The sequence below is a fragment of the Pseudorca crassidens genome, chromosome 7 (assembly GCF_039906515.1).
Source record: "Pseudorca crassidens isolate mPseCra1 chromosome 7, mPseCra1.hap1, whole genome shotgun sequence".
Lineage (NCBI taxonomy): Eukaryota > Metazoa > Chordata > Mammalia > Artiodactyla > Delphinidae > Pseudorca > Pseudorca crassidens.
The window spans coordinates 87500055-87525598 of NC_090302.1; the positions used below are offsets into that span (position 1 = coordinate 87500055).

The following is a 25544-nucleotide window of genomic DNA, read 5'->3' on the forward strand; positions in this document are numbered from 1 at the left end:
CAACAGAGGTGAATGTCAACAACAGTGCCCATGAGTAGTCACCTCAAAGGATAATTCTAAGGATTATATCTGTTCACATTATTGTTATTGTTGAAAGCTTTTGTTTCTGTAAATTCCAAATTAATCAGGGCAGGCTAAAGTGAATACTCTGCTTTGGGCTAGAAATACAATGGCAAATGTCAGTAATAACAAAAAACGTTATGTCTTACATAGAATATGAAAAAGAAAAGAGCCTGATAGAGACCATTTTTTAAACGTACCCTGTAAAAAATAATACAATCATGAAGCGCCTAAACATCATTAGCAATGACTCCGCCTGTTTGAAATTGCCACTCGGAATAGTTTGAGAAGGATAAATCTATGCAGTGTGTGACGGCCCTGAGTCCAAATGTGTGACATCTAGGCTCAGTAAAAGAAGTAAAGGAACAAAACATCTAAAGGGATAATCCGTATCAGAAACATAGTATATGTGCCTATGTAATAAGCTTGTTATTAATAAGATTTTTTTAAAATGTCATATATAGGTTCATGTTAAGCAGCTTTTCCTTAATTTTGAAAAGAATGGCGTCTGCTAGTTTTTTAAATCTTTTCTAGCCATTTGAAAACATTCAATGAACCACAAAGTACTAGAGTTGGTTGCAATGGAATTTTACTTTGGAGGAGATCCTAGAAGGCACTTTTGTATTCCTTTATAACCCCCAAGTCCAAGTTGGAACAAGACAAGAAATTCTTAAAATTTGAGCTAAAGAAAATGTTTCAGAGAAAAAAAGAATGCAGCCTAGACATAAGAGGGTAATGGTGAACCACAGTCTCACAGGATACACCCTCCTTTCTGTGCTCTTGGTCTTAACATGATGTTCCCGGGAAAGCTTCTTGTCACATTCTTCTGCAGAAAAGGAGTCTCTTCACTGTGAAGGTATTCATTTAATGATGAAAGATATCAAGAGAATACAAATTCTGCCTCTATTAACCTAATAAAAGCATTCTGGTTACTTTTGGGAAAGGAGGAAAGTGGGAAGGAAAAAGGAGCACAGTGACTGTCATGTGGAAACACAAACATAAACAAAGGACTCCAGTTTTCTCTGCTTTCCTATTTTCATTCAACACCAAGTGTTGAAAACTATACTTAACTGTATTCCCTAAAGGGGAGGAAGTGAAACAAGGAAGAGGAGAAAATTCTGCATATTCAAGACAGAATATTTATTAGGGAAGCAGGTGCCTGCTGAGAGAGCACCGTGTACAATGGCAGAATCAGAGGTGAAAAAGGATGCAATGCTCACTAGACCTCATGGCTACAAAATAAAGTCTTTACTAACAGCAGAAAACCAGCGGGAAAATTCTTTTTGCTAGATTGGAAAGGATATATTAACAATATTTACTCTAGAAAACAGGAAAGTTGTACAGACAACTGACTGAAAGAAAACCACCCCAATTACCCCAAACTAACTATACATTTTTGATAAGAAAAAGAAACTACGTCATTGTCATCATAAATCGCTATTTCAAAAAATCTGTTAAGAGTAAGCACATCCCAAACGAAGTGTGTTACTTTTAATATCCCTGATATGAAAGTAACAGAGAAGACTTCCTTCCCTGCCACCAACCCATGAAGTGCAAAGATTCAGAATAAGAACCTTTGAAAAAAGGCAAATCAACAAAGCTAGAAGAGCTGATAGTGAGAAAAACATGCATCATGAGAAACACACTGGACACCAGAGGTGAGCGCTAGTAGAGAAGTGGAATGGGACACTTACACAGCAGCTATCTGTCAAGGGTCCTGATGGCTACTGTGTTCTTAAACCATCGAGACAGAATAGCAGGATGGGGAGAATGTAGTCACAAACAATCCACCAGATGACAACACTACACAGTGCAGAGGTCAGCACAGCTAGGGAACATCTGGAAAGGGGTGAAGGGGAAAGAACAGATGTTCAAATTGGGAAGCCAAAATAAATAAAATAATAAATAAATAAAGCCACGTGTGAAATTTAGATACCCTGCAATGCAAAGGAGCAGGAAACAGGGATCAAATTTTGCCATTTTACGTTGGAAAAAAATGCTGTCTTCAGTTTTAAACCGATTTGATATTTGGTAAAGAAAGACTAGATCCAATCTCTAGTTGGATAACTACCCCACGTTAACTTAATTGTATGATACTGAAATTAGAGTCATAGCTATGCGATTGAAATTCTTCAAAAAGCGTAATATGCACACAGAAAAGCAAATCACAGAGAAAAAGGAGGCAAAACCAACCAGACAAACAAACAAAAAAAGCCGTGAACTGACACAGGCATGTGTCTGCTTTATAGATTTTCATTTGTTCCTCTAGTAAAGCTCCTGGCGTGAGAATTATTTTTCAATGATGAAACACACCCACCTACACTGTACTGTTAAAGGTGGTTTTAAGGGATTTTCAAGGCTAACTATATCGGTATTTTTACCTGTTCCCATAGGATGCGCTTCCACTCTTCATGCATCATTTCCTTTGTCCCTAATAAACCTAGCAGAAATCATCAGCACAATGCAGAAAAATAGGCAGCATGGATGAAGTTACAAAATCTACCCAATCTGTTTTGGCACAGACAATAATATACTTGCCATCATGTCCTGACGATCACTCCAAGATCATGGTGCTACATAATTTCCTGTCCTCATGATAGTCAGGATCAGACAAGCTCTCTGACAAAATTACTAATTTTACTGGGCTTCCCTGGTGGTGCAGTGGTTGGGAGTCCGCCTGCCGATGCAGGGGACGCGGGTTTGTGCCCCGGTCCGGGAGGATCCCACATGCCGCGGAGCGGCTGGGCCCGTGAGCCATGGCCGCTAAGCCTGCGCGTCCAGAGCCTGTGCTCCGCAACGGGAGAGGCCACAACAGTGAGAGGCCCGCGTACCGCAAAAAAAAAAAAATTACTAATTTTACAATTTCTAACACTTAATTCTCCCCAAATATTGACTGTAAAACAGACACCAATGACTGGATTACTTTATGTACTATAACTTTCTTTTAAGAATCACCAGTACTCATATATTTTTCATTAACTTTCCCTCTTAACATTTTCATTTGGCTAAGTACCAACAGTGAAGCAAAATAACATGTCCATGCTGACAGATGGGTCAAAATCAGGAGGCAGGAATTGAATTTAGATTTTTCAACCCAAGCTGCTGCTGTAAACTCTCTCTCAGGGGACTTTTAAATATTTCTAAAATCACAACAAACACTTGGGAAGGAAAGGAAATCTCCAGTTGACCTCCTCTTCTAGGGCCAAAAGAGCTACAAATAAGAGCAAAAATGAGAAGACTGTAACAGCAAAGAGGGTCTGAAAAAGCAGGAAGGGATAAGGAAGGAGAAGGAAGGAAAATCTGCTGTGACTAATCTTAAATCTCTCAGGGTGTTTACGCATAATTGTGTGTATGGGAAGAGGGTGGTTTGGGGACTATTCTATTGTTTGGGGGATTACAATTACAATTAAAGGGAATCCGGAGCTAGCTTTTTTTTTTTTCTTTTAAGTTTTACCAAGTAAAAGGTTGTTTTAGGGAATTCCCTGGCAGTCCCAGTGGTTAGGAATATGCTTTCACTGCTGAGAACCCAGGTTCGACCCCTGATAGGGGAACTAAGATCCCACAAGCCGCAAGGCGTGGCCAAAAAAAAAAAAAAAGGAAGATTGTTTTAACACATGCCAAGAATGCCAAGAGTGCTTCAGAGCAAAGGGCCAGTGTTCTTTACTCCTTTTAGGGTAAGGTGGGGTGTAAATAGATAACTAAACAAATGGAGAGCACAAAGGCTGGTCTTTCCTCCACTGGTCTTTGCTAGTTACTATCATTTAGCCATCCATCAACTACCATCCCAGGGAACCTCACATACCAAGAAAAATGTCATAGCATCTAGTGTCATCTTCTGGTTTCCAACAATATTTCTAATTTTAGTCTACATTTATTGTTTTCTTTTATGTTTCCACAAATCCATGAGCTATGGAAGAGACTTTTATAGTCTCATTTTTCTAGAAAGGAGCATCAAATGATTTGAACTCTTATAAAACATATTCACAAGATAGAGACTCAGAGTAACTAAAGAAAATTTCCTATAAGCCCTATCGAACTCCAGAACCTTTGACTAAGCAGAATTCCCATCCCTGACTCCCAGCTTGACTTTTGAACAGAAGGCAACAAGCTATTGAGAAATAAACTGATGCTGAAGATTCTTAAAAACAGAACAAAAAACCTGGACATGACTAAAAGCAGCCCACAAAATCATCCACCTTCTAGGGCTTGTGATTCCAAGTGTGGTCCCTGGACCAGTAGCATCTTTTAACACCTGGAAGCTTGCCAGAAATGCAGAATCAGATGGTACCGAAGACCCACTGATCATTATCTGCATTTTAACAAGCTTCCCAGGAGACTCAAATGCACACTGAAGTTTGAGAAGCACTGCTCTAAGGCACTAGCTGTTTCCTCCTGTCTAAAATTGGGTTCAGAATGATTATTTGGAGGGACCATACTATTTCTAAATAGAAAGAACCATTAAGGGCTTCCCTGGTGGCGCAGTGGTTAAGAATCCGCTTGCCAATGCAGGGGACACGGGTTTGAGCCCTGCTCCAGGAAGATCCCACATGCCGTGGAGCAACTATGCCCGTGCGCCACAACTACTGAGCCCGTGTGCCACAACTACTGAAGCCCGTGCGCCTAGAGCCCGAGCACCGCAAGGAAGAGTAGCCCCCGCTTGCCGCAACTAGAGAAAGCCCACGTGCAACAATGAAGACCCAACATGGTCAAAGATAAAATAAATTAAAAATAAACTAATTTAAAAAATAGTAACTAAAAAAATAAAGAACATTAAGACCTTAAATGAAGACTTATAATGAAATTAAAAACAAAATGGCATTTGGAATTAAATAAATTATTTAAAGCATTCTAGTTGATTGAATGCACAACTAAACAGCAAAGAGAATGCTTAATTAATGCCTATATCAATACTGATGCCTTTCATTCACATGCCATTTTATTTTGGAAAACTCATTCCTTTACTTTGGGTCTTTTAAGAATCTCCCAAGGTAGTGGCCCATGATGACACATCCCTTAAGTGTAATTCTACTTTGGATTTTAAGATTATGAGAAGATACCAGTGAAGAACTACTTTTAATTAAAAAGGCCTGTTCTTCTCTGCCATAACCATTTACTATGTCATAGTTCCCTGCCATATTACAAGATGCTTACTGAATACTAAGATGACCTATCTCCATCACCAAAAAAGGGGGGCGGTGCAAAATTTGACACCCACCCCACAATGAAAGGTACTAGAAGGAAAGAATCCATTGGTATAGGTGGGAGCATCTACTAAAGAATACCCTAGAGGGCTTCCCTGGTGGCGCAGTGGTTGAGAGTCCGCCTGCCGATGCAGGGGACACGGGTTCGTGCCCCGGTCCGGGAAGATCCCACATGCCGTGGAGCGGCTGGGCCCGTGAGCCATGGCCGCTGAGCCTGCGTGTCCGGAGCCTGTGCTCCGCAATGGGAGAGGCCACAACAGTGAGAGGCCTGTGTACCAGCACCGCCCCCCCGCAAAAAAAAGTACAATGGTCAAGTTTTTGATTCTACATATCTTTCTAACAATCCTGTACATTCCATGAGATTGAATCCCAACTAACACTTACAGAAGCCAAGTATAAGTGGACACACACACAACCCAATAACTATAAAACTTCCTAACTCCATACTAAACCTACTTCTGTAACTTGAAAAATTCCTCCAATGAAAAATTAATACAAAAATATAGTTTAATCAATTCATTGTTGACTTAAAATAACGACATTAAGCCCCCATGTCACCACTAATTAAAGTTTACCATATCAAAACAAATTATGTGTAATACGGTAGTAAATTTAAAGAAATTAACAATTTTAATAACTCTGGACAAATCTACAGTTATTCTACAGTTTATATCTTCTGTTACTCTCTTGAGCATGTAACATGTTTATGAGAAATGGAATACTGTGTGTCATATCAGTAAACAAAGGATGTCACGGTCATCAGTGATTATAGCCACAAGCCAACAATGAGCTGGTGAGCCCTGAGGGAACTCAGGAAGGAAGGAACACCTGCCATCTAGCAGCCATCAGACTGCAGCCACTCCCACTCCCCATGGTGAGCCCTGAGGAAACTCAGCATGGATACTGGCCCCAGAGAGCTGAGGTGCATATCAAAGGAAGGATTTCAGTGAGCCCAGACTCTTGCATCTTCCCATACATAGAAAAGCGCTAAATTCCTTAACTTGGGATATCTGTTTTCTCTTATTAACAGTCATCTTTTGACATTCAGACTACCTTTGCTGCAAAACTCCTATATATCCTGGCTCCCTCCTCGCCTCCTTGGAGCAGTTCTCTCACGGTAACTTGAGATGCTGCCTCCCGGGCTTCTTCAAGTTCTAAAAATTTCCTCCAAATGAAACATAACTCTCAACTTTTAGGCTGTGAATATTTTTTTAGCCGACAGTTATTATCCATGGAGAAAAATCACTCGGCATAGTGCTTTCCTATCTATACGAGCTAGCGAGGTTGCAACACAAGACAGAGATAAACAAAGGATAGTTAAGAGCTTCTTAGGCAACACCCTTAGATTTTAAATAAAGTAGATATTCATTTCAAAGTGGCATAATGGGCATGCAACCATGGAGAAAATGTACAGGAAAAATTGCTCATGAAGGACCTTATACATACACAAATTAAATAACTACAACCACACGAAGGAAATCAGACTCACGTGAGGGGAATAGCGTTTGTTTTTGATTGTCTTCTGCTTTTCAGGGCCCGAAGTCTATCACCTTGTGTCACTGCATTGATTTCGTCATCATCACTGTACTGTGTAAGTAGAAAAACACTGAGCTAATGATTTAAGCTGTACTTGTTAATGCAGCGAAGCATAGCAGCTACATTTACCCATACAGATCATACACAGACACACATAAATATACTTCAACATTCTGATGAACTCTAAAATATTTTGCTGCTTTCAAAATAAAGGTACAGGACACAATTCAAGACAACCAAAAGTTGACTTTCATAGACAAAGAACCCAATAGCACTCTTGTTATAAAACATTTTGACAGTGAAGAGGCATAATGGGTTTTCAGTATTGAAAACACTCTCTTTTAAATTCCACAATCTACTTACCACCACTTAATATAGTACTGCTACCCCCTAAACTCTTGGTTCTTTAAAGTTCCCATCTGAGAACAATGGGTTCCCTAAATCAGCTACCATGAAATAGGAAAAAAATGGGGGAAACGGGTGTCACGAGGTCCATCTAAAGAGTGTATTTCACATACCTCTTTTTATCACCAGTGCCTTGTGAGTAAACAAAAAATAAACTTTAGTTTTAAGGACACATAACCTTGTTTTAACTATTTTGACTAAAAAGTTTCTAGAGAGGGCAATAAGTACAAAAAATGTGTGATGATAATCCCTCAAAATGTGCTTTATTATTTGTATCTACAATTTTCTCCATGCCCTAAAAAGTTCTCAGCAGCATCTAAAGCAATGACAACAGTGTGATGGGGGTGGTTCGATTACCAGTTCATGTTCTTGCTTGTCTTCATTCTCGACCCCATTGATTGAAATGTCATCAACAGCCAAGAGGAGTTTTGAGACAGCTGCTCTGTGTCTTCCATTCTCCTGACCCTTTAACTTTTGACGAAAATAGTCACCTTCCAACCAGAGGCTTGCCTGTTTCCTACAGTATTTAAGTAACAAGATCAAAATACAGCCTTCCGGAAAGATACATACAAACAACTTTCTCCTACTAGACTATCTGCTGTTACTGGAGCCTAAGGAAAATTCTACTTCCCATCACTTTCCAGACCCGTGCGTTCCTGAGGAATTACAAAAGCTCTCCATCCACTTACATCATCAAAAATTGTTGCTGAGGTCCAATCACTGAGCCAGGTCTGCAGATTCTGACCCAAGCAATGGCCTCGGTTGCTGTCATCCTGTAATGCTTCATGATGTAGCAGGCTATCAAAGTGCCTGTTCGTCCAAGGCCAGCTAGGAAAAGAAACAAACCAATGAGACCTGGTGTCATGTGCTCCAGAATTTTGTTGGGCAGGTAGGATTTTTTTAAAAAAGCTTCCCATGATTCTGCTCCCCTCAACAGTGGTTCTCATGTTTTGATGCACAGTACAATCAACTGGAGAGTTTTTTGTTTGTTTTTATTATTATTTATTTATTTTAGGCTGCATTGGGTCTTTGTTACTGTGTGCGGGCTTTCTCTAGTTGTGGTGAGCAGGGGCTACTCTTCGTTGCAGTGCAAGGGCTTCTCACTGCGGTGGCTTCTCTTGTTGCAGAGCACGGGCTCTAGTCGCCAGGGCTTCAGGAGTAGTGGCTCGCGGGCTCTGGAGCGCAGACTCAGTAGTTGTGGCACACAGGCTTAGTTGCTCCGCAGCATGTGGGGTCTTCCCGGACGAGGGCTTGAACCCGTGTCCCCTGCATTGGCAGGCGGATTCTTAACCACTGTGCCACCAGGGAAGCCCAACTGGAGAGTTTTAACTGGTATGTGATGCAGCCTGGACACGGAGATTCCTAAAATCCCTCACATGATTCTACGTTTAGCCAAGATTGAAAATCACTTTCTAAGCGATGATTCTCAGTAAGTGCAGTGTTTTATACTCTGGGTTTTCAGTTAATGGAACCACCATCTTTCCAAAAATACAGGCTTAACATCTTGTACTTTCTCCCTCATCCAACTGTTTTTTCTACTCTACTTTTATACCTATTTGCACGTGGACTTTTTTCCCCACTCTGTTCCTGCTGTCTTCCTTTACTCTCGTCTAGACTAGTATCATTACCTCCTGTGATGGCTAATTTTATGTGTCAACCTGGCAGGTGTATTTGGATGAAATTGGTAGACTTTGAGTAAGCCAACTGCCCTCCGTAATGTGTGTGGGCCTCATCCAATCAGTTGGCAGTCTGAACAGAACAAAAATACTTGCCTCCCAGAGTTAGAGGGAATATTCTACCAGACAGCCTTTGGACTTCAACTGCACCATTGGCTCTCCTGGGTCTCCAGCCTGCCAGTCCACACTGCAGGTTTTATGCTCACCAGCCTATATAGTCACATAAGCCAATTCCTTATAATAAATCTCCTTCTCTCTCTATATACATCCTACTAGTTGTTTCTCTGGAAAAATCCCACTAATACAGATTTTGTGATGTGGCATGCTACTGAAACATTATGTAAAAATGTGGAAGTGACTTTGGCATTGGAATTCTAAAGGCTGGGAGAGTTTTAAGGCACATGTTAGAAAAAACCTAGATAAATACACCATTATAAAGCAATTATACTCCAATAAAGATGTTAAATAAAAAAAAAAAGAGAAAAAACCTAGATTGCCTTGAAGGGGCTGTTAGTAGGAGGAATACAGACGTTAATGGTGATTCCAGTGGACTCACATGGAAACTGGAAGAAAGGCAATCCTTGTTAGAAAGTGGCAAAAAAAACCTGGCTGAATTGTGTTCTAGTGCTTTGTGGAAGGTAGAACTTCTGCATGACAACCTTGGATAATTAGCAAAGGAGATTTAAATTCATAAGCAAAGTGTTAAAGGTGCAGCCTGGTTTCTCCTGACTGATGTGAGACGAGAGAGATGAATTGAAGAAGTAATTGTTAAGCAAAAAGGAACGAGAAACTAAACACTTAAAAAATTTTAGGCCTATTCATTTTGAAAAAAGTGAGAAACTGTGTTCTGGATACCAAGGGTATGACTGAAAAATCAGCTCCATAAAGATATTACCCATGGATTTAATCAGCCATCTCGGCACAAGCTAAAAATACTGATGGGATTACACTGGAAGACTGCCAGTTTGGACTAAAGGGGACAGAAACAGGATGAAATAAAGGAAGGCTTTTACGTTTCAGGGATCCTATAGGACTGGACAACAGAGGTAACTGGTTGCAAACATGGCTCATCCTTCAAAAGAAGGTTAGTATGACCCTGAGGGTGATGCAGAGATCAGCTTCCACTGCAGGGGGCACAGGTTCAATCCCTGATCAGGGATCCTTGCATGCCATGTGGTGAACAACAACAACAAAAGACAGTTGTTTTAACGTCTTTGTCTAGTAAGTCTACCATCTGGTCTTTCTTTGGGACAGTTTCTGTTGATTCATTTTTTTCCTTTGAATGAGCTATCCTTTCCTGTTTCTTTGTATTCCTTGAGATTTTTTGGTGAAAACTGGACATTTGAATCTTATAATGTGTGAACTCTCAGGATTAGATTTCTGATATTCCCCAGGTTTGCTGTTTAGTTTTTCTTCTCCCCAGTGTTGGATTTTTCTTAACAAAAATGTATCCCTTGCCTTCTTAGTTAACTAACAAAAGGAGAAAAGTTAAATAAATCCTAGTATATTCATACAATGTGTTATTACACATTCATTCAATAAATATTTATTAAGTGCCAAGCACTGTTCTAGCTGCTGAAAGCCTAGCAACTTGTTAGAATATAAAGTCCAAAAGATAAGCTCTTGGAGTCTGCTCTGCTCACTGACATATGCCAGAACCTACCAAAGTAGGCACTGAATAGATATTTGATGAATAAATGAATGTGATAAGCCTTTGTAGTATTACCCATGAATACAACTTAATTTACTAAACTTTCCATATGAAATTAGGGTTTTAAAAGCATTCTTTATATGTACAGCCTTTTTATGCCAGTCATACCTCCATAAAGTGGTTTTAAGAAAAAAAAGTAAATCACAAAAGGAAAAAAAAGCACTCTATAAAAAACAAAGGCATCTTCATGTGTCCTTGCATATAATCTAAACGAGTATGGTATGTTTCTATACACATATACATTCACGTCCACCATTTCTTAACCAACACTAGAAACATACCTTTACAGTGTACTGCAATGGCACCCTCTGCATTTTCACAAACATCCAGAAATTCTTTAACAATGGCATCAGTAGGCGTGCTGCCATCCGCAAAGAAAAGGTCATAGTGATCGAAACCAGCGTTCGTAAAGCGTTTGGCATCATACATCCTTTTATTCAGACGAATAATGGTAGTAACGTTGTGATTCTTAAAATACGGAATATAAGCCTCAGGAGAATGTTGGTGGTAACCTACATAAAGAAATTCACCAGATGCTGTAAAATGCAGAAAGAAAACAATGGATAACAATTTCACTTGTAACTGGGTGGAAACAGTATCTGGACTGGGGACTGAATACCAGTTTGATTATAACTGTGAAAAAAATAAATTTAAAAAGTTAAAATTCAGGCAGAATGATGTGCTAAAATGTCCAAGTACACTTAATTAAGACAGTCGAGCTTTGGCCTCTTTTAAAAGAAAATACTGGATGGATACTTTTAATAACAAAACTATACTGGTCCCATGTACTTGCATACCACTTTCAAGTCTGGTTCTTGAATGAGGTCCACAGAAGGCAAGAAATCGGTCTGGTATTATCCAATTTAAATCTCCATTTTCTGCTTTCTGCAAAGGGAAGACCAAAACAAGATCAATGTATGTGTATGTATACGTGTACCTAAGAACAGGTAAGAAATAAATCAAGAGTTCCCTTAAGATCTATAGGCCAGGCAAGTAACCCAAAACTGATTTATTTGACTTAATTATCAGCCAAGGGAATGGATGAGTTCATTCCATGCTAAAAGATGTAAGCAGGAATGAGGACTACTATTGCCACATGTTCTGATTCTGAAGTAAAACCAGAAGTTTGGAGTTTTTAATGAGAAATGTGTGATAGACTTCATTGAATCACAGGCATCATAGATTGTAAGATATATCCTGAATTCAGAGAATTCCTATTCAAAACAGGATAAAATGGGCATCGTGGATTCAATGAAAAATACTAATCCAAAATTTCTAAAAATACTTATAGAGACTAAACAAAGCTACCATGGTGGTCTGTAGCTACCCTGTGTCTCAATGCAGTTTCACTGAAAGTAAAAGTCATTTGTGGGTGACCCTGCTACTCTCCCGCAATGCTACAATTTCCGCATTAGCGAGAGGGAAGCTAATTAGCACCTATATTACTCCTTAGTAAAAAACACATAAAGGCATCACTGTGCTACACTGAAGGAATACCAACTGGTGTTTTTCTTAGTTTTGCTTATCTAAAAAGAGAAAGTATATTTTATTTTAAATGTTTAATTTTATAAGGAGAAGCACAAAAAATGGTGTTAATAATTCAATTACATTCAGTAGTTAAGATGGTAAATAAATATTGATGTGTATTGTACTTTATAAATGTACTGCTATTACAGAGAAGTAAAGGCAGGGTTGGCCTAATGAATCACACAATATGCTTTTATATGTTTGGTACATCACAGTAATGACTAGTAGTAACTATGAACCCAATTTATCAATAAAATAGTTGTTATACTTAGGAGTTTAAAATAATAGTTATTTTAAAAATTGATTGTGAAAGAACAGTTATCTGAGGATTCAAGATACTGCTGAATAAAGTGCTGTCTGTGGAATCATTCCAATATTAGTGAGACTGTCTGCTCAAGATAACTATAGCAGGATAAAAAAAAACAAGACTCCACAAGTATTCTTGGCTGGAAAAGACCTTTAGCATAACATCTTACTCATTATCTACTTGGAAGGTAGAATGGTAGAATCAAATTACACATTAAAAAAAATACACTACATTAAAAAACATAGAGGACACCTGTGGTTTTTGCCTGCCTGGATTCTCTCCTCTCTGTGCCCCCCGACCCCACCTTTCTTGGTCTGTATGATTTGATAGGGCTGACCCGATTCCACTGCTGTGATGGCCAAAGTATTCTATACCTACTTATCCCCCACACTCACCAAAAACACAACCTAGTTCAGGGCTAGAGACATGATCTAAGCCAGGCCAAGGAGAGGGGTTCGAGAGTCTTCTGCTGGAGCTATGAATTTTCTTTTCCAATGAGTTGGGTAAATCAAACAGGTAAGTCAAAGCTGTTGGTAGCCATCTTTATCCCAACTGGGGAGAACTGACCTTGGAACAAAGCTAGCTTCAGCCCAATTTCTGGTAAGTGCTTGAGTACCTGAATCTGGTCATGAGTGAAGTTACACTAGCTCCTGGACTTTTTATTTACGTAAATCAATAAATTTTCCCCACTTTATTTAAGCCATTTGTGTTTACTTTTTGTAATTTGCACCCAAAAGTGTCTTGACTTCACAGAAACAATAGGTTCTGACAAAAACAAATATTTTCCAGAGTTAATTAGATGTATAATGGCTATTCATTTCATCAGTTCCTATGCTAAGGGTTTAACAAACATTATCTCATTTAATCACTGTATGAAAGTCATCAATAATAAAAAAAATTTAAACTAAAAATTAAAGAAAAATGCCAGAGCACACTCATTCACTCTGGAAAGATGTATCAAATGCAAAAATCAATATGAACTAGGACTGCAGAAATAGGAATAAGAGAAAAAAAGACGAGTTTTTTTCACTCTACACACATCTAAATTGTTTGATTTTTCAAAAAATAAGAATACTACTTCTGGAAGTAAAACATGCATAAAAGAGTTAAAAACAATATCTTTGAAAACTTACTTCATAGTATTCATATTCATCGAGGTTAAATGAGTTGAAATTAAGGAAGCCATACTGCATTGCCTAAAATCCAAAGGAAAGCTTTTAATAACAAAGATGCAAATAAGGAAACAGTTTCCAATCCAATTTCTTAATAATAAGTATCAGGAGGCACCCCAGAAAAACATTCTTATATTTAGATTATGTTCCATTGAGTAGTTTTCAAAGGAGGTGGGCTATGTCTTTTAAATGCTTCCATTATCAGGAAAATTAGTTATAACAGTATTTATTTTAATGAAATTTTATTTTTTATTTTCCTTCATCAGTCATCCTATCCATGCAAGATCTAAATAATCAAGCCTTCAAAGTAATCCTACTCGTTTATTAGATCAACATCATTCAGGCTTCAAATATAATGCATAACCCAATAGTTGCTAAATAAATAATATAAAGGAAAGAAACCATGGGTTAGTTTATATCAAACAAATCCCACATATTTCATAAACATCTTCACTTTCAAATTCTGAACAGTCTTGAATTAAAAGATTAATGTTCCCTATACTAAAGACAGCCCAGAGATCAACACTAAAATGCAAAATTTTGAGGGAAAAAACCCTTGTTTCAATAAGGAAAAATATATGAATTTTCTCTTCTACTCTGTAGCCTCACTCTGAGTTGCAATGGGCAGAGCATCATGCTAAGCAAAATAAGCACAATATCTATTTTCTGAGACAAGGACAAGCTGGCAGCCTCTGACAACTGTTCTCCCAGCTTACTGAGCCAGACAGTATGTAAGCAACAATTCTTGATCAAGAAGGTATTCTTGGTTCAAAAGGGGTGATTCTGCAAACCCAGTGTGCAAAATGTAAACTACTGAAATATGAATGAGAAATAAGAAGGCTATAACACCAAACAAAAAAACCCTCATTTTATAAAATATAGTGGCTTAAGTCCTAACTCCAAGACCAAATCCACAATGAATTTTATTTCTTTGAATTTGGAGTACCCAATATATGTCATATTTGGACTAGAATGATACATAATAATACAACAGAGTGACACAATAAAATAACAGAATGATACCATAAAATGTATCAGTTTGCAGGGAATTTCTATTATTTGAATTTCATAAGGAGACCCTATTAGAAGTAGCACTTAAAAAAAAGCACTACTAAAATCAAGACATAATTATTGATACATTCATAAAAATTTCAAATATACAATAATATTCAAAATCAGTCACAAACAGAAAATGTTTAAATGTAAAATCAGAAGCTGTTGTCTCTTGAATAAAATTAAATGTAGCATGAAAAAAGCAATCTTTGATCTATAGTTATAGCTAATTAAACTTTGGATATAACATCTGATAAAAACAAAGCCAATGTTGTAGTAGACCATCTCCAAGGCCCTCATAAGTGTTTCTTCTTCTTCTTTTCTTTCTTTTTTTTTAAAGGTGCTGGGAGCAGAGAGAAGGGAGCCCTAGGGTCAAGGACAAGGATGCCTGGCTACGTCAGCAGTTCCCTGGGGTCCATCTGGCAAGGACTGTAACTGTAACTAGAAGGGGTCATCTATACCTACTGTCTCCCCATCTCCTGATCACCTCCTCTGCCCATGACCTGCCTAAACTGTGGCCTCATGGAGCTGTCTCAGAGCCTGCAGCAACTACCTCCATCAGCTCCATACACCACAGAGTTGCTGGGCTCAGTCCCAAAATTAAGGTCCATCCTCATTGCCTTATATAGGAAAAAAGATATAATAATTAATCTCTGAAGTTGTACTAATTAAGTCTCTCAGTTTAACCCCTAAAATTTCTGTCAAAATTCTCAGAAAGCCACCATGTTCCATTATACAAGAAAGTAAACCTGGGTTCCTTGTGCCTCTGAAAATACAAGTCACACAAACTTGAGATGTTTTCGAAGGCTTATTTGATCCAAGGGCTACTGACTGACAATTCTAGTTTCTTGCACGGCCCTGATGTTCAAGAAATATACCTAAGGGAGTGAGTGTTATAACCAGGGTCTGCTGCATCACATGACTCCAGGGGACCCTGTTTATTTAGAACATGGTATGACGGTTGTCCCCTGGAGTCAAAGACAGCAAGTAGCCCTGGTTATAAAACACAGGAGTTATTTTTAAATAGCTTTGACAAAGCAGTAGTGACCTATACTTAGTATTATATAAAACCTAGTAACAAACTAATGGGCTACTCAAATACTTCTGTTGAACTAGAAATTGAATGCTTGAAGATACAAAAACAAAGTATTCGACAGTTACTGTGTTATAGAAATGTCTGTTGTAAACAGAATCGATGGAAATCAGACCCATAAAATACATAAATCAAAGAGAACTTAGAAACCAGTAACCTATTTACTTCTTGTTTTTCTTTGAAATCATAACACATTCAAAACGAATTCTGAATTTAGAAGCTAATTACAAAACTGTTTCTTATTGTTCCCTGTGTTCAAGTGGCTTTTCCCCCAACTCGTGCACAGAAGCACTCAGATTCAGAATAATCTGTTTTCTAGTTTAGTGTCATTCTAATGTTGGCAGGGAAATGGGATACCTCTCACATCATATACATCTCGGAAGATCTTTGAGGAAGAAGGCCTGTCTTCCTTGCACTGTACTTCAGTTCTCCAGCACAACACTGGGTGTATCCTACGAGTCACTTACCTTCTTTACTGCATAAAAACAGTCAAGAAGTGTAATGTAGAAATTGCAACTCCCATAGGCAGCATCTCTGAAATTCCAAAAGTATTGAAATACATAGCTCAGTTAATTTAATTTTCTGCTGTACACTTATCTCAAGACAAAGTTGATTAGAATTTAAAATCAAACACATACTCAGGATCAGTCTCAAAAAAAAAAAGGATTCTTGCCTTTTGGTTTTTAAATAAAGGATAAGTCACTGTTATACAGTTCATTGTAATTTCTACCTATTCCAGTAGATACTGTTTTACAGATGTGGATCAATAATGACCACATCTTAAATTTCAAATGATCTGTCTAGACTGTTTTTGGCTTTAATAGTTGAGCTTCAAAAGTTCCTTCTTGAGTTCAACTTCTCAATAGTATGTACTCCTCCCCTCAAAAGGGAAAGGCATTTGATCTTTTTCTTCCAACTGGAGAATACTGTGTCAAACTGTTAGCAGGAAAGACTGCTTTTTGATTCTGTATATGCATGTTGTGTGTGCATGTGTGTGTGTGTTTATCTCCATCCACGCAGCAAAAAAAAATTTGGAAAGCAAGATAATATTTGAAATAATAGGTGCAAGCTAAAAAGCATTTTGCTCCTCTCATTATGCTCTTATACTTTTTAACAATTTAACTGGATAACTTCTTTCTGGTTCTTAAAGGACAACAGTACCAATAAAACCACAGAAACTAAGGAGTCAACTACTGTCAGGAGAATCACTCTACATTGGAGAAGTGCTTAAAATTAAGTTAGACAGCCCCACCCAACACTGCATCAACACCTGTTAGTAATCTTACTACAAATGTCTTATGTCAGTTAAGATTTTGTCCAGAAAAATAAGGTACTCCTCCATTCCCACCTGCTTCTCCTTTTTGGCTAACTTGAGTCATTTCATTACAAAGTGAAAATTTTAAGAATTAGGCAAGATAAAAATGAATTTTATTATGATCATTCTAGGCATGCCAAGCAACTGTGCCTATCAGAATGGTACTCATTTGGTCCCTATGTGGAACCAGGCTGCTACTGGAGCCATAATTAATTGCCCGCCGTGGTTGGGCTTTCACATTGTAATTCACTTACCTGAAAAATTAAGGCATGTTTAAAATGTTTAGTTCTTGTACAAACTTTAAGAATATAGATTATTATAGCAACATTAACATCAAAGAAAAGGGCATCCTTTTTAGCTAAGACACTTTTAGACATTACTGTCTGAATTGGTTAGATTTACTTCAGTATATGTTAGGCTTCATGAGGACTGGACGCAAGGCCTTACAACGTGCCATTTTTGTTCTGTAAGCTTTTGAATTTAAATGCTGCTCTTCCAAAAGCTAGGAAAGGTCTCAATGCAACCGAGAAAATGATTTTTACCAATAGCTTACTGGCAATATTCAGGAAGGAGGAAAATAAAATGACCTGCACCATTACTTCTCAGAATATACTCCCTGGGCAAGAAGCACCAACATGCACCCCACTTGCTGGAAATGCTAATTCTCAAGCTCCAACCCAGACCAGTTCTAGGGGTGGGGCTGGGTCCTCCAGGTTCTTGTGATACACGTTCAAGTTTAAGAACCACTGACTTACAGGATCATCACAAATAATGTTTTGTACAAGTTACTGTTTCATGCAATAAGGAAGGTTTCTAAGATAAAGAAGCTAAGGTAGGAAAATGAAGTAGTTTAGTCTAAGTCAAAATGATCAGTGGAAAGACGATGAACTCTCAAATTGCATCCCAATGTTTTCACCACGTCTCCTCAGTTAGCTATGATTATTATCTTCTTAACCTATGATAATTCTTTTCCAATCAAGTTAAAGCCATGTTGATTCAGTTTTTGTGACAACTTGATGCATTTATTCAATGCATAACTTGGAATAAACCTACTGTGGGCCAAGCCCTGCTCTAGTCAAGCTTTGATCTGAGCTTGGATAAAGTTTTGCCACAGTATCTGAAGAGACAAGAATCTTTCTTTATTCACTCATGTTTATTTCATTAACACCTCCAACTTTAAACACATCCACACCTCCTTCCTCCCACCCAAGCAATCAGACTTCTTCAAAATAGCAGCTATGAATCTGGATATAAGCCTTTGTGAGGGGGAAAACCTTGTCACAGATCATTTAACAAACTTGGAAAAGCAGATGAGAATCAATAAAGGAATACTGCTTAGAAACTGCAAAACAATGTCAAATACTAGTTTAAAAAAATAACAGTTTTCAGAGCAGCTTGCATTCATAACAGCCTAAAACTACAAATAACCCAAGTGTCCATCAAAAGGATAATGGACAAATAAACTGTGGTATATTCATAGAATGGAATGCTACAAAAGCAATAAAAAATAGGACAAACTATTGATACTAACACCTGCCATCACATGGATAAATCTCACAGACATTATATATTTAAAACACTAGATCCCAGCTCTCCAAAAATGTATACTGTATGATTCCATTTATATGACATTAAAAGAAAAGAAAAACTTTTAGAAAGGGGGTAGAAGAGAATCTTCACGGAGGCTGACAATTTTCTGTATCTTGAACTGGATGGTAGTTACATGTAAATATGTAGGAGTTTATTGTTCTGTACACATAGGAGTTAGAGTTGTTAATTGTGTCTAAGTTATACATGGTTTTTAAAAGGAAAAAACCATGAATGTTTAACAAATGTTATCTAAGGATCAGCCACCAAGTGTTTCATAAGCAGGATGTTACTTAATCCTCACACCTCATTAGGGTGATCCTACTATCATTCCCACTTATAGACTAAGAGACCAAGGCTCACATTTGTAAAGAACCACGGAGATATTAGTGGCAGAACGGAGAGTCAAACTCCCATCTGTCTGATGTCAATAGCCAAGCTATTAGCAGCTCTGCAATACTACCTCTCAAGAAAATAAAGAACAGAGCCCTCCCCCCAAAAAAACCCAAAAAAACACACACACAAAAAAACAATTAAGAAGCAAGGAGTATTATAGGTAATACCAAAGAACAGAAGTATATGCTCTTCATATAACAATGATCCAAAAGTATCAAGAAAATGTTGAACTATATTTTATACTGTTTTTTCAGGTAGACAGGTAGAGAAATATCTAATATAATTCATTAAGAAATCATATATATATATATATATATAGTTTTTTAAAACTCAGTGGTTGAAGAATTATATGTAACTTAAATTACATCTAATTAAATATTGCTAGGAGCCTAAAAGGAGTTATTAAAGACAAGTGAACACTATTCTTGCACAATCCCTTGTTAGCAGTTATATTTATTCTATGCTCTTGAATTGGCAAAGATAAAAGACTATAGTGTAATTTCTGTCAAAATATTATCAGGTTTTATTAATCCTGATTTGCCTACTTTCTTTTTTTTTTTTTAATATTTATTTATTTATTTGGCTGTGCCCGGTCTTAGTTGTAGCACGCGGGATCCTTGTTGTGGCATGCAGGATCTTCAGTTGTGGCATACAGGATCTTTTAGTTGCGGCATGCAGGATCTAGTTCCCTGACCAGGGATTGAACCTGGGCCCCCTGCATTGGGAGTGTGGAGTCTTCACCACTGCACCACCAGGGAACCACTGGACCACCCGCCTACTCTCAATTAGTAAGTTCTTCAGAAAAGTAAAATGTGGTGAAGCACAGATTTTTAAATCTGTCAAAGGCTGATACTTTTGTAAAATACAATAATATTTGTACTATTACATACCCACAATAATGCAATAATCTTATTTTGTAAGTAAAAATGAATTATTAGAAAAATGAAAGGAAAAAACACATAAATACAAGCTTAAATTCTTCTATTATTTGATTCCACAGACATAAAAATAGTCTATTAAATTGCTAAAAAGTCTGTAAAATCTTACTCGCAATTCCTGTACTTATCACAAGCTGGTAACAAAAAGTTCACAGACTGGCACTAGTTCACAGGCCACACTTGGAGGATCATTAAATGTCTGGCATCTATGACTAAAGAGATTCAAATTTCACAAACCTGAACTGCTTCTAGCTAAGTCCTGTTTTTTAGAAAATTAATGATTTTTGTTCCTGGAACCAGAAGCAACTAACTACATTTTTCAGTGCCAAACTTTAAGAATTTAAACATGGGTACGGCAGTAGACAACATTTATTCTATTTTTGATGCCTGTATTTAAATTAACACAAAACTTCTCTTACATTAACAATGCTTCATGGATCCTTACTTAGATTATGTGAAATGTGTAAGCTTATCCCTGTTTCAGGACCTTGCGGTATAAACTTTAAGAATGGCACTATTATAAAGGATTACTATTATAAAAGAAGAGTTCTGCAGAACAAAATTATCACTACAGCAATGTGCCTATGACTCAGGGACCACAAACACAATCACTTCTTCTGAAGGAAGTATACGGTTGCTGTTATAAGTTGAGAAGAAAAATGGAGCACTCTCCAGTTTAGAAAATAACCTTCATCCCTTCCTACCCACCACAAAGAATACTTAAGATGATCTCTGAGCTAGGAAGAAAGGCAGAGTGATACAGGGTCCAAAGCAATTCTTCTAATTGGCTAAATCACTAATATACATGCAGTCTTTAGTGCAATACATAACTGAACTCTGCAGACTATCCTAACAAAAATCTCGAATTCATGGAGTACATCCATGGACAGTCCTACAGAGTTATTTACGAAGGAGACAGATTCTGCATAAGGTTAGGAACACTCACCCCAAAACTTGTCCACAATTAAGTCAGGTTCATAACCTCCCCTTTAAAGGCAAGCCCACGTCTTCAAAATCAGGCATTTGAGGTATACGCAACAATTCTAAAACTAAGTTTAACTAATTTGCAGGCGGAAGAATAATGCAATATTTGAAATTCTCAATACAGTATGCAATCAGTAAAATCACTTCACACACTTATTATACTTAAGCACCATACAAGTATTTAATTATACAGCTAAGTCAAGTGTTTTGATAAACAGGAAGAGCAACTTTTAGAACTTCATTTGATTTTTAAAAAAAGAAAAAAAAACACAAGTTTTTGGTTTTTTTTTTTTTCCAAAGTATCTTCAACACAATCACCTGGTAACTTTGACATAAGGATGAGGATGTCATTAACTTATATAAAGACATTACTTATCTACCACCTCTATGACACAGCCGTTTTGGTTTTTCAAGTAGTGGTGCTATATTAGCAACCTTACCCACTATTTCTGCTGGCTGTGTCCCTAGGAAAAGGGGGTTCGTTTCTGCCCCAGAAGTAACTCCTGATTATTGGGAAAAACTTATTTCTTAACTCCTTAGGACCAAAACTCCGCAGTACTGGAAAACGGTAGTTTGTCATACTATAACTCCAGGATTCTCATCTGATTACAAAGCACAGTTTCCATCAGTGAGAGTGGTTCTGACTTCTCATGTCGGAGCGATTCACCACCACTACCCCTAGCACCACCACAGACATCTGGCAATGTCTGGAGACATTTTTGGCTTTCACAGTTAATTTTCTGGGGTGAAGGTGTTACTGACATCTAGTGGGCAGAGGCCAGTGATGCTGTCAAACATCCTGCAGTACACAGGACAACCACCCCCCGACAAAATGTCAATAGCATCACTGTTGAGTAACCTAGATCTATGGTGTTATTTGCACCCACCTCAAAATAACTATTTATGAGGTCTTCTTTTTTCAGAAACAACTACACCAAGATATTTCTGGCAAGGGCCTGATTAAATGAATCTACCATAACATTCTTATATTTACCTGAAAGGAATATAGGATGTATCTCCAAACATTAATATTCTATATGCTTCTTCTGGAGTTTTCCCCAAATATATAACCTACATTTGAAGAGAGAAGAAAAAGACAATTTACTTCTAAATAAAGATATAGTACTGTTACTGAGAAGTAAGCTTTGTACAATCTTTAGCCAATCAACTGAGCCTGATTCTCTAGCCTTCCCAAGAATCCTATGAGTTGCCCACTACCCAGTCAGTGAATTCCCCTTTTGTTTAAATCTGCTGTCACAGCTGGTTTCTGCTGCTTGCAGAGCCCTGACCAGCAACTTCCTACAACAGCCTTTTGTGGTAAGAAGTAGAGCATTTCAAGAACAGATTGTCTAAATCAAGATGTTAGACTGAGCACATGCTTTGACCTCATGTCCTTTCTAAAAATACATCGAAATGATAGTAAAGAAGTGTGTGGGAGATGGGGATAGGGGATGGACTGGGACTGGGACTGGGGGGAGGATGAGAGCAACATAGAATCAGGACAAACATTTTTATTAACTCCATCCATTTAGATTTAACAACGTACAATATTGTACGGGTTTCCTATAAAACTTCATTTGTTTACTATTGTCATTTGCTTCTTTTATCTTCAGAACTACGTTATGCTTCCATTTTTATCTGGTAGAATACTTCAAGTGGGTTCTTCAGCATTTGAGGTCCACAGCTGGTGGACCTTTCTGTAGTTCCAAAGTATCTTGTTTTCTGCCCTGACACTGGACTATGTATATGGTTTCAGCTCTGCAGTCCTTTTCTCTCAACAGTTCATAGATGTTGTGCCACTGTCTTCTCACTTCCAGTATTGCAGAAGTATTTTACTGGTCTCATTCTCTTCTCCCCCTCCCTCTTCCTCACAAGCAACCTGTTCTAGAAACTTGGAGCTTGAGAATGTCCACTGGCATCCCTCTAAATAAGTCATCCCCCTAAATAAGTCATCCCCCAGCCCCAATTAAGTTTGCCTCGGACTTTCTGACCCTCACTCTATCCGAAGGCACATCTTTTTCCAACTCAGAATCTTCTGGCAGGACATTTTCCACCCATACATGAAGGCAAGGGGTGAGAGAGGCCACAAGCATTAGATTTGGCACACGTATTATTACCCAAATTCAATTCAATTCTTAAGCTTACTTTGGGAGAAAATACACTTTAAATTTTGACCAGTAAAAATAAATAACTAAAAAATTTAATTACAAACTTTTTATCTCCATTACTTAAATTTATATAAATGAGCTGTTTCTTCAACAAAATTCTGAAGTAAGAACCCATGTCTTATGTTTCATTGTAACTCCAGATTCATATTGGGTTGGCCAAAAAGTTCATTCAGCTTTTCCATCCCATCTTACGGAACAACCAAATGAACTTTTTGGCCAACCCAATACCTTTTATATGGACTCAGATTCGATCCTTAATTCATTGAACTTAAATCTACTTATAATAGGAAATTTTAAAATAATTGATAAAAAGTTAATACAAATATATCATTGGATTAAGAAAAATTATAAAAATCAAAGACCAGCACGAATCTTTGAAACTTAGAGAAGGATATATCTTAAAACAAGTCAGCTTCCAGAGGGCATTTTACCAATTTTGTTTTAAGACTCATAAATGGAAATGTTTACCCTGTTTCTGAAAATGATTTTATCCCATTTACTCTAATAATACAGAACTATAATTAACTATACAGAATCTTCTAACATTTATCTATAGCAGCATACAAACCCTCAAAGAACAATCAATCCCAAGAACAAAAGAATGCCTTCTTACCTAGTATCAAACAAATTTTCAAAGTACAATATTACTGACTCAGAGAAGGTTGTAATGTATCATGAATTAACTAATCAAAATCATCTATAATTGCACTCAACATTATATTTATCTATATATTACTTATTTAGATCTTTTAAGGATCAATCTATCAATTGACTTTCTATTGTCTTACTATTTATTTGGAAATAGAGCATACCAGTTCCTTTAAGAAAAACTAAAAAGTCTTTTAAATCTAGTGCCCCCCCGCCCCGTTCTCTACATTTACTCCTTCTCTTCTAGTCTCCAACCTGCTTCCTTTCTCTTCTAAGACTTAATGAATAACTTTAGGAAAGCCTTTTCATTTCTCCATTCTATTTTAGGTCTTCCTAGCAGGACTCCTCCAAAAAATTTCCTCTAAAAAACAACAACAAAAACACAAAACAAAACCAAATAAAAAAATACCTTGAGGCCAATGAGGGTAAGAATAGGATTTGATTCACTGATGTACGTATATACATACATAACTTAAATAAATTAATTAAATGAAATCCAGAAACCTCATTCAGATTTTCCCTAAATTTCTAATACGAAATTCTCTCAAATTATATAAACTTTTTCTTAAGCACCAGGTGAAAGATAATTCCTCCAACTCAAGATTGCAGTTTCTTGGTTTCTTTAATTACTAAAATTGCAATGGTATTATTTCCTTCTAACTTTCAAAACAGAAATAGTCTCTAATACATTAAATAATTGTGGGTTAGCCTTGGAATACAAATTCAGTTCAAAGAACCCAAGAAAAATGTAACATTTTTTCCTATGGAGAAACAAAACCTATATTCCTAGTGATGAACTTTTAAAAAACATAACCTTTAAACCCAACTGGGGAATGCTTATACGTAGAGATTTTAGGTACAATGTAATAAGTTGAAGGAAATTTACAGATTCAGAATAAGTTTTTTACATGATGCTATGGTCCAAATGTTTCTGTCCCATCCAAAATTCATATGTTGAAATCCTAACCTCCCAAAAGTGATGGTAGTAGGAGATGGGGCCTTTGGGAGACAGCCATTAGAGTGAAACCCTCGTGAATGGGATTAGTGTCTTATAAAAGGGACTCCAGAGAGATCCCTAGGCCCTTCCACCATGTGACAGCCCTCACTGGACCATGCTGTCACCCTGATCTTGGACTCCCAGGCTCCAGAACTGTGAGAGATAAACTTCTGTAGTTTATAAGCCTCTGGTATTTTGTTATAGCAGCCCAAAAGGACTAAGACATATAACAATCAAAGAAATGTCTGCTAACAATCTATAATTCTTAATTTTACACCCACTCATCTTCTCTAGTCAAAAGCCCTTCCCCATTAAAATTATTATAAATTTGTTACTTGAGAAGAATCCTTAAAATGGCTCCTATATTAGTTCTCAAATTAGTAAACTCTAAATCAATGAGATTTTATGATGTATCCGTGTGATCCCAGCAACTTGGAAGCTATGTGCTTCTCAAATTTTTTTAGTGTATTTTCATGAAAAGCTATATATATAGAATGGCCACTCTAACTGCACATTGCTGTCCAAAAATAGAAAACAACAAGAGATGAACAAGAGAGATACTAAATAGCTGTGGTAGCCAGCTTCCAAGACAGCCCCAACGATGCTCATCTTCTGGTATTTCCACCCTCAATGACTAGGTCACCATTGTGTAAACAATAGGATACTGCATTAATGGTAGAGTGTGACACCTGAAGCTAGATCACAAGGACGTTGTGGCTTTTGCCTTGCTTTCTTTAGGACTCCTCACTCCAAGAAAATCAGGTTCTTGT

General features: G+C 37.4%; 1 protein-coding gene across 16 annotated transcripts in view; it reads right to left on the bottom strand.

Annotated features, from left to right (window-relative positions):
• Window positions 1-25544, bottom strand: part of CDC14B (cell division cycle 14B) — a 107930-nt gene that overhangs the window by 17737 nt on the left and 64649 nt on the right. For 14 of the 16 annotated variants that reach the window (XR_010945112.1, XR_010945113.1, XM_067744855.1 and 11 more), the window contains 8 exons: window positions 21956-22032; window positions 16209-16275; window positions 13557-13619; window positions 11387-11474; window positions 10871-11101; window positions 7892-8030; window positions 7560-7719; window positions 6751-6848 (listed from right to left, as the gene is read on the bottom strand). Coding sequence is in view for 14 of the 16 variants with exons in the window: in XM_067744855.1 (XP_067600956.1) it covers window positions 6751-6848; window positions 7560-7719; window positions 7892-8030; window positions 10871-11101; window positions 11387-11474; window positions 13557-13619; window positions 16209-16275; window positions 21956-22032 (923 nt within the window). In the remaining 2 variants the exon portion in view is untranslated. Of the gene's footprint in view, window positions 1-1754; window positions 1900-6750; window positions 6849-7559; window positions 7720-7891; window positions 8031-10870; window positions 11102-11386; window positions 11475-13556; window positions 13620-16208; window positions 16276-21955; window positions 22033-25544 lie in introns of all 16 variants that reach the window. The other 2 variants (XM_067744847.1, XM_067744848.1) reach the window with 1 other exon arrangement.